Raw genomic sequence first — 11,833 nt, 5'->3', positions numbered from 1 at the left:
TTTAGCAGGTTAGCATTAGCAGAGCTAAGATTTTTGTTTAGCTGGTTAGCATCAGCAGACCTAAGATTTTTGTTAGCATGTTAGCATTATCAGAGCTAAGATTCTTATTTAGCAGGTTAGCATTAGCAGAGCTAAGATTTTTGTTAGCAGGTTAGCATTAGCAGAGCTAAGATTCTTATTTATGGGATTAGCGTTAGCAGAACTAAGATTCTTGCTTAGCAGTTAGCATTAGCAGAGCTAATATTCTTGTTTAGCATGTTAGTGTTAGCAGAGCTAAGATTCTTATTTAGCAGGTTAGCATTATCAGAGCTAAGATTCTTTTTTAGCAGGTTAGCATTACCAGAGCTATGATTTTTGTTTAGCTGGTTAGCATCAGAAGACCTAAGATTTTTGTTAGCAGGTTAGCATTAGCAGAGCTAAGATTCTTGTTTAAGGGATTAGCATTAGCAGAGCTAAGATTCTTGTTTAGCAGGTTAGCATTAGCAGAGCTAAGATTCTTATTCATCAGGTTAGCGTTAGCAGAGCTAAGATTCTTGTTTAGCAGTTTAGCATTAGCAGAGCTAAGATTCTTGTTTAGCAGTTTAGCATTAGCAGAGCTAAGATTCTTGTTTAGCAGTTTAGCATTAGCAGAGCTAAGATTCTTGTTAAGCAGGTTAGCAGTAGCAGAGCTAAGATTTTTGTTTAGCTGGTTAGCATCAAAAGACCTAAGATTTTTGTTAGGATGTTAGCATTAGCAGAGCTAAGATTCTTGTTTAAGGGATGAGCGTTAGCAGAGCTAAGATTCTTGCTTAGCAGGTTAGCTTTAGCAGAGCTAATATTCTTGTTTAGCATGTTAGTGTTAGCAGAGCTAATATTCTTGTTTAGCAGGTTAGCATTATCAGAGCTAAGATTCTTGTTTAGCATGTTAGCATTACCAGAGCTAAGATTTTTGTTTAGCTGGTTAGCATCAGAAGACCTAAGAGTTTTGTTAGCAGGTTAGCATTAGCAGAGCTAATATTCTTGTTTAGCAGGTTAGCATTAGCAGATCTAAGATTCTTGTTTAGCAAGTTAGCATTAGCAGAGCTAATATNCTTGTTTAGCAGGTTAGCATTAGCAGATCTAAGATTCTTGTTTAGCAAGTTAGCATTAGCAGAGCTAATATTCTTGTTTAGCAGGTTAGCATTAGCAGATCTAAGATTCTTGTTTAGCATGTTAGCATTACCAGAGCTAAGATTTTTGTTTAGCTGGTTAGCATCAGAAGACCTAAGATTTTTGTTAGCAGGTTAGCATTAGTAGAGCTAAGATTCTTGTTTAGCAGGTTAGTTGTTAGTGAAGCTAACTCTGGTTAGCAGTGCCCATCACTGCCTGTAGCTGATATGAGATTTCAGTTGATGAATGGTAGGAGTTTGGGCAGACCCCATGAGGTCCACTGAGACTGGTTCTGACCCAAGCCGAGGCTCACCTGCAGCCAACACGGTCAGTTCCACCTCCTTCTCCACCACCACCCTCTCATCGGCCAGCGGCAGGAAGAGGGTCCGGTGGAAGGTGCAGCGGTACGACCCGGAGTCGTTGAAGGTCACGTTCTGGATGTAAACGGCACCGACCTGAATATCGCGGTTCCGGGTGCCGTGCCACTTCAGACGCTCTCTGAAGTCCTCGTGGAGGACGTCGGCGGTGGGGTGGTCGTAGTGGAAAATCTGCAGAGGAAAAACCAGAACGTTCAGCTGGACTGGAGAAACAAACCTTGTGTCCGGGACTCTGCTGGACTCACATGCCTGAACTGGTCCTCGTGCCGAGGCTTGAAGTGCCAGTCCACCGTGGTTCGGGCCGGAACTTCTTCTCTTTTCTTACAGGAGATGCAGCCGAGCAGGAATCCTTCTCCTGCCACGGCCTCGGTCATTGAGTCCACCTCAGCGCAGCCGCTGAGACACGGAGACACTTCAGACAGAACCGGGACAATCAGACATGTGCAGATTAAAAAACATCAAACTAAAACAATCTATTCAACTTTAGAACAGACAAAACTTATTTTACTTTTAAACATCGTCAAGCTTTTATTTTGAAAGGTGCTCTGATGATGAGGACACTGGATGATGAAGAGTTTCATGTCTCACTGTGTCCTCATCTTGGTTTGGAACCGGGCTTTGGACCTCTGGATTTATCTGTGCAGTCAGACGGGCCGGGTCATGATGCAGCCACCACCGTGCTGAACAGTGGAGTCTGTTTTTGTCTCCAGATGATTAGAACTTTTGGACCTGGAGCTTCTCTGCTTTAACCAGGAACCCTGATCCGAGCCCAGAACCCTGGTCTAAGCTAAGAATCGTCACAGAACCAGACTCTTGGATTTGTTTCTGACAAGATTTTTTTTGGTCCATTTTTTCTAACAAAGATCTATAATCCTGATCTGTGAGATCTAGGTCTCTACTGTGTGATGTTCTGACCCAGACGAAGCCCAATGGAGTTGGTGCCACCTCTGGACTGGGGCAGTGTTCCCGTTGGTCCATGTGGTTCTGTTGGTCCATGTGGTTCTATTGGTCCATGTGGTTCTGTTGGTCCATGTGGTTCTATTGGTCCACGTGTTTCTGTTGGTCCACTTGTTTCTGTTGGTCCATGTGGTTTTATTGGTCCATGTGGTTTTGTTGATCCATGTGTTTCTGTTGGTCCATGTGTTTCTGTTGGTCCATGTGGTTCTGTCGGTCCATGTGGTTCTGTTGGTCCATGTGGTTCTGTTGGTCCATGTGGTTCTGTCGGTCCATGTGGTTCTGTTGGTCCATGTGGTTCTGTTTGTTCAAACTGCATCCTCTGAACATCTTTGATCTTTAAAGTCTCTCATAAAGACAGGTTTTGGTCCAGTTCCAGATAAAACTCTAACCCTGTGACATCATTATCTAAATTTTCTTTGGCCCTGAGGCTAAAATTAAATTATTTTAACAAATAAAATTCTCTGACTTGGTTTCTTCAGGTGAAATAAAATCAAACAGGAAGTGATTTTTGTTTAAATATATATATATATATTTGTTGTCTTTAAATTATTTTAACACCAATAAAACAAACATTTGAATAAATTCGTGCTGTTTCTGAACACCAGGAGGTTCTCAGCTGAAACTCACCAAGAAGGCTGCAAGCAGCTAAAAAACACAACCAGTGGGTCATTTCTGCAGGACAACCTGTGGTCCAGAGAAGGTTCTGCAGGTCCACTTTAGTCCTCCTGGTTCCTGATGGACCCCATGTTCCTCAGAATGTTCCTGTCAGAAGGTTTCCCAACAATCAGAGCTGCTCAGAAGTGCTTTTACAGAACCTCTGCCCCTCGGTTCTGTCCGACTTTAAAGCAGCTAAATTTAGAGGCGACAGGAAACCTGAGGAGATCCAGAACGGGAACAGAACCGCCCGGAGCAGAACCCGGGTTTTATAAACAAACAGAATAGAAAAGAGTTTGGAAAAGAGGAACGTTTGAATTTAGGCTTTGGTTTTTATTATTTTAATGTTTTTATTTGATTCTCTGGAAGCAGCAGGTGGTTCATGTAAAACCACCGAGTCATGATTTGTTAAACAAATATATGCTGAGTAAAGCAAACATGTGCAGGCTCATCTTCAGCTTTTATTGTTTTCTGTAAACACAGACATGATTCTGCAGGTCAAAGGTAAAAACTGCTCCTCATGACTCCTCTTTTAGCTTCTAACGACACTACTTTAGCTGTTCTCTATACCATTCAATGCTTTCTGCTAATGTTTTACTACTTCTAGCTAGTGTCAGTGTTTTCTTTTTGTTAAATATATTGTGACATGTGGCATTAACTCCAGAACTAATTATATAGCATTATCTATCAAGCTTATATATATATATATATATATATATATATACTGTGATAGTGTTAGCTCCAGAGCTAATATTTTTAGCTCCAGAGCTAACACAGAACCTGAGGGGCTAAGCTGAGGTGAGCTGTCCATGAAGCAGCTCTGTCGTCCTCCACAACGTCAGACATCGTCCAAACTGAACCCTGAAGCTGGATAAAGTTTGCACCTGAGCACATAGTAAGTGTCATCATTTACCCAGAATGCTTTGCAGTGTCAATAATATGACATCATCAGTGTGACAATATATTTTTCAAACATGTAAAAACTAAACACTACAGTATTTTTATAATCTTTGTTTTGTAGCTGAAGTAAAAGTTTATGAAATAATGTTTAAAGTCACAACAAGTCAGGATTCTCTTTAAAATAAAGTTCATATTTTCTTTTCTCTCATGCCTGTTTTCTCAGGTCTGACCTTCCTGAAACAGTTTAGGTGTTTTTGCCTGTTTTTGTTTAAACATTTTGAAAACCTTGTTCAACACATTACTTTGGACTTAAAAAAATACATTTAATTTTGATTTTGTTGGAAATATTAGAAACAGCAGAAACAGGAAGTGCTGTTTTAAATCCATAAAATCTGTTGTTTTGTTCCTCAATGAAACAGTTTTATATTTATTTCTCTGAAACAGATACGGTCTCTTTGTCTGTTACTCTCATTTGATTGATGAGACTTTAAATATTTAATAGTTATCTCCTTACTTTAGTTGTAATTTCTGTTAAAAATAATGTGTGGTCCACAGACTGGACAGGAGTCTGAGCAGCTCTTATCTGGGCCGGTATCATCTGGCCCATCAGGAAAGAGTCAAAGTCAGGGCTGAGAACACGGCTGAAGGCCTGGACACGCGTGTTGTTGACGTGATGAAGCTGTTGGCTTTAAAGGAGACATGTTGTGGTTCTGGGTGTTCTGGTGCTTTGTGGGTCAGGGATGCTGTAAACGATGCAGACATGTGACTCTGGAGCTCAGAGCCCACTCTGACCTTGTGTCGGCCCTCCCAATGAGAATAAAACCAGACTGGTGAATAAAAACAAACACAAATCTCCTGGGGGGTGCTCACTGGGGAGGGGGCCTTCGAGGAAATGTTGACGTGATAAAGGCTGTGTGCATGGCACCGAGCAGAGACACCTCCTCCCTCACCAGCCTGGAGGTGTTTCTTTTATTTTTAGCTCAGCTCAGGTTTCCAGCGGTCCGGCTCAGCTGCTGCAGACTGCACATCTCCCTGAGAGCTGCACTGGAGCTGCACGTGTGTTACAGCAGGGGACACTCAGGAGACAAACAGGAGACAAACAGGACAGCAGATGCTCCATGGAAAATCCCCATTCTGCCAAGTCACTGTGATGCTGCTGCTGGTTTGAGAGGAAACAGCTGCAGGAAGGTAAAAACTGTTTCATCAACTCATTTCATGTCTTTAAGGTTTGAGGAAACTTCTTCAGATAACTCTGCTTCCATCAGGGCTGCATCTAGCTGTTCGAAAGTGTGAAAAAATATTTTTAAAATCCATAACTTCAGTTGAGGATCGATTGATCAAAGTTCCTCAGAGCATTAAAATAAAACTAATACTTCATGTCTGATTCACTCGTGATTATTGTGAAAGAAATTCAAAGTTAAACTCAAACAAGAAGAAGTGCTTGAAGAATTGATGTTGCAACCCAGAAAAGGTCAAAAATATCTGTTATCAGCTGTAATGAAGCAAACAGGAAGATTTCATGACTCTGCTGATCTGATAAAACCCTGCTGCTAACAGGATCAGGTTTAATGCTAACTTCACACAAACAAGCCTTTTTTCTGACTTACTGCACAAAACAGAAACAGCACAATTACACCTCCAGGTCTGCAGATCATAATGTTTTCATCAAGGTAAGAAATAAAAACAGAGAAATGTTTCTGTGAAAACTCAATGTGATGCTGAAAGAAGCTGAAGCTATAAATAAAACTACAGATAAAACCAGCAGGATTAAAAAATAAAACATGCAAAACAGCAGAAAACTAAAGTGAGAATGTACAAAAAGTTAAATATTTCAAAAAGAATGAAAGTTATGATTCTACTGATCCAAATGGTTCTATTGGTCTATGTGGTTCTGTTGGTCTCTGTGTTTCTATTGGACCATGTGGTTCTGTTGGTCCATGTGTTTCTATTGGTCCATGTGTTTCTATTGGTCCATGTGGTTCTGTTGGTCCATGTGGTTCTGTTGGTCCATGTGGTTCTGTTGGTCCATGTGATTCTATTGGTCCATGTGTTTCTATTGGTCAATATGTTTCTATTGGTTCTACTGGTCCATGTGGTTCTATTGGTCCATGTGTTTCTATTGGTCAATATGTTTCTATTGGTTCTATTGGTCCATGTGGTTCTATTGGTCCATGTGGTTCTATTGGTCCATGTGGTTCTGTTGGTCCATGTGGTTCTATTGATCCATATGGTTCTATTGGTCCATGTGGTTCTATTGGTCCATGTGGTTCTGTTGGTCCATGTGGTTCTATTGATCCATATGGTTCTGTTGGTCCATGTGTTTCTATTGGTCCATGTGGTTCTGTTGGTCCATATGTTCTATTAGTCCATGTGGTTCTGTTGGTCCATGTGGTTCTGTTGGCCCATGTGGTTCTGTTGGTCCATGTGGTTCTGTTGGTCCATGTGGTTCTGTTGATCAATGTGGTTCTGTCGGTCCATGTGGTTCTGTTGGTCCATGTGGTTCTATTGGTCCATGTGGTTCTGTTGGTCCATGTGTTTCTATTGGTCCATGTGGTTCTGTTGGTCCATGTGGTTCTATTGGTCCATGTGGTTCTATTAGTCCATGTGGTTCTGTTGATCCATGTGGTTCTGTCGGTCCATGTGGTTCTGTTGGTCCATGTGGTTCTATTGGTCCATGTGGTTCTGTTGGTCCATGTGTTTTGTTGGTCCAATGTGGTTCTGTCGGTCCATGTGGTTCTGTCGGTCCATGTGGTTCTATTGGTCCATGTGGTTCTGTCGGTCCATGTGGTTCTGTCGATCCATGTGGTTCTGTTGGTCCATGTGGTTCTCGGTCCATGTGGTTCTGTCGATCCATGTGGTTCTGTCGGTCCATGTGGTTCTGTTGGTCCATGTGGTTCTATTGGTCCATGTGGTTCTGTTGGTCCATGTGGTTCTATTGGTCCATGTGGTTCTGTTGGTCCATGTGGTTCTATTGTTCCATGTGGTTCTGTTGGTCCATGTGGTTCTGTTGGTCCATGTGGTTCTGTTGGTCCATTTGGTTCTGTTGGTCCATGTGGTTCTATTGGTCCATGTGGTTCTGTTGGTCCATGTGGTTCTGTTGGTCCATGTGGTTCTGTTGGTCCATTTGGTTCTGTTGGTCCATCCAGATGTTATGTTCTAAATGAGTTGAACATTCTGATTTATTGAGTAGCCTAAAGTGATAAAATATTTTCTCCAAAGCTACAAAGTAAACATAAAACAACCTGACTCAGCATTAACTAAATGAATGTTGATCCATTTAAAGCTTTGTTTATTTTTCATCTGTACATCCTCTGAATCACATAAAATGTTTTTATTGTTCTGTACAGCTGCAGTAAAAGGGACTGTCTCTGTCTCCGCTGTTTGTCTCTTGGTGAGGACATCTGAGGACACGATGCTGCTTCTGGAAACAGGTCGTAACATCACTTTATTGGCTTTATTTTATTTTAATATTTTATGCACATTAGAGTGTAAATTGGCTGCACACACATATTTCTGACACAAGGCGTCGCTGTGGTTCTGGTTATCCAAGGTATCTATTTAGCTTTGTTCCCTTTAAATTACTTCAGAAATTAAACCAAATTTGTGTTTTTTTGTATTTGTTGCACATTATTCAGAGTTAAAACTGGTCATTGTGGCTTCATATGAGTGGAAAAATGTCTGTTAATAAGGAGAACTAAATTAGTGTTTATTAATATATTTTTTTTACAACAAAGTAGATTTTTATTGTATTTGTTCATCAGAAGATTAGAGTTGATTCCGTGTTGATTTTTGACCTGTTTTGGTGGATTTAGTGAGAAATAAAAGCTTCTTCCTCTCCCACATCTGAGGAACAGTTATTTTCTCGGACTGAACCATAAAGTTTACATGGAGGGGTGCTCGGGTTTTATTTAAATGTGTTTTATTTTAACTGAATGATGAATACGTTTTATGTTCTGTATATTAAATATTTACCCGAGTAGTATCAAATAATCTGTATTTTACTAAAATAAAACCCGTTCGGTTGTTGGGTAAATGTTTAGTTTCTGTAAACCCCCCTGTCTCCGGAGTTGGGTCGTCCGTTTAGCTGACTTTTTTTTTTTTCTCTTTTCGACAAAAACCGCTTTTGTTCGGCTCTTTAAAGCAGCTAGCTTAACGCGAGGCTAATCTCGGTCTTTATCTTTAAATTAAGTCTGATTGATGTATTTTTAACAGGATGCTGTAAAGTGAAAATGGAAGTGTGTGTGGGTATTTTTTTATGTGTGGTAAAAGTTAAACCCTGCTGCTGATCTCGCGGGCCTTCGTAGCGGGGTTCGGTGTCGGTCCGGGGGAAGACTCCTTTCAGCCGGCCGGGAGCCAGCGGTCAGCCGGTGGACGCCTCCTCCTCCAGCCCCGGACAATGTTGATGTGCTCCTGTGAAAAACTGGATTTCAACATCACGTCCCGGACCGTGGCCCGGCTGGTGTTCGAGGCCGAACAGGACGGCAGAACCGCAGGGAACTCATCCAATGGGAGGTAGGAGGTTCGGCTTTAAAGTTTTAAAGTTTATTTTTTTAGCCTGGTTCCGGCTCGGTTTGTGTTGGGGCGGACAGTTTGGGTTTTATGACAGAACATAAAAAGGTTCGGGCTGCTCTCAGATGATGGCTGGATTAGTCTGGACTAACAAGTCTGAGATTCTGCTTGTTCAAACACATCCTGCAGGCTGAGATGGGCTCAGACTATTCCCTGAGATGGGCTCAGACTACTCCCTGAGATGGGCTCAGACTACTCCCTGAGATGGGCTCAGACTAGTCCCTGAGATGGGCTCAGACTAGTCCCTGAGATGGGCTCCGACTAGTCCCTGAGATGGGCTCAGACTATTCCCTGAGGTGGGCTCAGATTATTCCCTGAGGTGGGCTCAGACTGTTCCCTGAGGTGGGCTCAGACTAGTCCCTGAGATGGGCTCAGACTATTCCCTGAGATGGGCTCAGACTATTCCCTGAGGTGGGCTCAGACTAGTCCCTGAGATGGGCTCAGACTATTCCCTGAGATGGGCTCAGACTATTCCCTGAGATGGGCTCAGACTAGTCCCTGAGATGGGCTCAGACTAGTCCCTGAGATGGGCTCAGACTAGTCCCTGAGATGGGCTCAGACTAGTCCCTGAGATTGGCTCAGACTACTCCCTGAGGTGGGCTCAGACTACTCCCTGAGGTGGGCTCAGACTATCCCCTGAGGTGGGCTCAGACTATCCCCTGAGGTGGGCTCAGACTATCCCCTGAGGTGGGCTCAGACTATTCTCTGGAAGCTCTGAAGACAAACAGTGGACTGAAACAGAGACACAAGTGTCCCCGTTGGATACATCTGTGGGTCTGCTGCAGTTTTTATTGTTGATGGTGTGTGTGTGTGTGTGTGTGTGTGTGTGTGTGTGTGTGTGTGTGTGTGTGTGTGTGTGTGNCTGCTGCAGTTTTTATTGTTGATGGTGTGTGTGTGTGTGTGTGTGTGTGTGTGTGTGTGTGTGTGTGTGTGTGTGTGTGTGTGTGTGTGTGTGTGTGTGATGTTGACACAGTAAACTATAAAAACACCAAGGTTCTTTATGTTCAAACTGAAGATCAAATTAACGCCACTCAGACAAGCGAGGTTTATATAAATGAGTACTGGACCAAACACTTAACCCTGAGGAACTCCAGATTCATTAGCAGTGGTGGGAACAGCTGGCTTCATTATCCACTAATCCGCCAAACAAGAACCGTAGCTAGGCTAACACTAAACAATTAAAAAATTAGCGGAAGCCAACGCTAAGACAACTGTAAATTAAAGCCTGGTGGAAGTGACACAAACCTGTTGTTAGTTTTTATTGGATCATCTGTGACACAAGTGGCCAATCCAAATCAGAGTTACAGCTCTTGTGATAGTTACAATTTAATCCTATCAAAATAAAAGCATTGCTTAATAGAGTTTTTATTTTATAAATACTGTTTGACATTAGCCAAACAACAAATGGCAGATACTTCCTCTACCATATTTTATTTTTGTCAGTTTTTGTTTGTATCATTTAAATGTTGCTTTATTTCTTTTTGATGCTCTTATTTTGAAGTCTAGCTGCTAAACATACTACATGCTAACACACACATGACCCATCCAGCACTGATTGTAAGAGGAGATTGTTTTTATTGAATTCAGGATAATTGACATAAAAATAGAAGTTTTACACTTAGGAACTTTTAATTAGACTTAAAATTAGTGGAGCTGATTGGTCTGCTGACAGTTTCCCAAATTAGCAAAAAAAAAAAAAAAAAAGAAGCTAATCCACTAAATGAGAAGCTAGTTCCTGTATTAGCGGATCTGTGTTTACCACTTCTCATTATTAACACAGACTAAAATCTATCAGATAAATATTATTTAAACTATTTTCCCACATGACAAAACCATAACCACCACTACTTGTACTAGTACCATTACTACACTAAATAAAAGTACTTCCACAGTTAGTAAAACTTCAAAGATCTCAACACCAGCCCATATTTACAAAATAATTAATTTACTTTAAACACAGGACTCGCCTTGTTTGAAAAATCTGCATTTTATTTGAGTAAAAGTCTGAAAGAGTTTATAAAATGTTTGTTTCTAAACTTTTGTTTTTATAAAAAAAAATCAACATGTTGATTGAGGAATCTGAAATAATCTGTGAGATTTAAATACAAATCTGGACACAGAAATAAATCCTGATGTCACTTCCTGTCATTTCTGAGCACTGCTTTTCATTTGACCACACCTATGAAGAGACGGTTTGAACACATCCACCAGGTGTGTAAACACGTATGTGCTTAAAAAAAAACCTCCCAATCAGATGGAAGCGCTGCACAAAAGGTGAGCATCAGGTGAGCTCACCTGGCAACAGAAAATGGGAGGAGTTAGAAGATGAGGAAGAGTCTGCTGCGACTGATTTATTATTTTTAGTTACAGTCAGTGGGTTGGAAATGATCTGTTTTCAGTTTTTATTCAAACTAACGTCTGCTGAGTTTACAGGAACTTTACTCAGTTCTGACTTCATTTTGTCTTCAACCAAGAGTTAAATCTGTCCTTCCTGATGTTTAATCCTTGATTTTTCTGCACGTCTGAAGCCACAGTGACCGGTCTGTCAGATCAGAGTTAATTTATGACAGTTTTCTGATAAACAGCAACAATAAAACAACCAGTTTTAGTCCTAAAAGGATCCAGGATTAGTTGTAACATTAGACTTTATTAGATAAACATTTGTTTTAACTGTAAAATAAATACTGTAAAAATACTGTAGGATGTTTAGTTTTTATCATTTTAAAACTAAAAGTTTAAAAATATATTTTAACTCTGACAGAGCCATTTTATTTACAAAGCATTCTGGGTAAATGATGACGTGGATAGGTCCTCGGTGCGAGGCTGCTAGCGAGCTATATCCACCCTGAAGGTTAATGTTGGACAATATCTGATGATCGACTCTTTTAAATGAAACCAGAGAGCGTTGACAGAGAGGAGAAGGTAGAAATGACTCAGCCTGGAACTGAAAATATAGATGGAGGACCAAAGTTTAGCTTGTTAGCGCAAAGGCTAACAGGCTAAGCTGAGGTTCTTCTTCCATGAAGCAGCTCTGTTGTCCTCCTTCCATATTTTCAGTTCCAGGCTGAGTCATTTCTACCTTCTCCTCTCTGTCAACGCTCTCTGGTTTCATTTAAAAGAGTCGATCATCAGATATTGTCCAACATTAACCTTCAGGGTGGATATAGCTCGATAGCACCCTCGTGCCAATGACCTATCCCCTTCATCATTTACCCAGAATGCTTTGCACGTAAATAAAATGGCTCTGT

The 11,833-nt window shown here is 41.2% G+C and overlaps 2 protein-coding genes across 4 annotated transcripts in view; one reads left to right on the top strand and one right to left on the bottom strand.

Annotated features, from left to right (window-relative positions):
• Window positions 1-3,308, bottom strand: part of si:ch211-225p5.8 (sodium channel subunit beta-1) — a 5,127-nt gene extending 1,819 nt beyond the window's left edge. The window contains exons 1-3 of the mRNA XM_014032527.1: window positions 3,090-3,308; window positions 1,751-1,917; window positions 1,442-1,676 (exon numbers count right to left, since the gene is read on the bottom strand). Of these exons, the coding sequence (XP_013887981.1) occupies window positions 1,442-1,676; window positions 1,751-1,917; window positions 3,090-3,132 (445 nt within the window). The 5' untranslated portion in view covers window positions 3,133-3,308. The remainder of the gene's footprint in view (window positions 1-1,441; window positions 1,677-1,750; window positions 1,918-3,089) is intronic.
• Window positions 3,309-5,061: 1,753 nt separating this feature from the next.
• Window positions 5,062-11,833, top strand: part of LOC106535507 (GRAM domain-containing protein 1A) — a gene marked incomplete at its 3' end in the record, with an annotated part of 30,228 nt that continues 23,456 nt past the window's right edge. Inside the window, 2 exon segments of one of the 3 annotated variants that reach the window (XM_014032523.1) lie at window positions 5,062-5,204; window positions 7,364-7,447. Coding sequence is in view for 1 of the 3 variants with exons in the window: in XM_014032526.1 (XP_013887980.1) it covers window positions 8,413-8,528 (116 nt within the window). 3 annotated transcript variants of the gene reach the window in all.

The sequence above is a fragment of the Austrofundulus limnaeus genome, unplaced genomic scaffold (assembly GCF_001266775.1).
Source record: "Austrofundulus limnaeus strain Quisiro unplaced genomic scaffold, Austrofundulus_limnaeus-1.0 Scaffold1475, whole genome shotgun sequence".
In the NCBI taxonomy this organism is placed as follows: Eukaryota; Metazoa; Chordata; class Actinopteri; order Cyprinodontiformes; family Rivulidae; genus Austrofundulus; species Austrofundulus limnaeus.
This window is presented reverse-complemented; position numbering and strand designations above follow the sequence as displayed.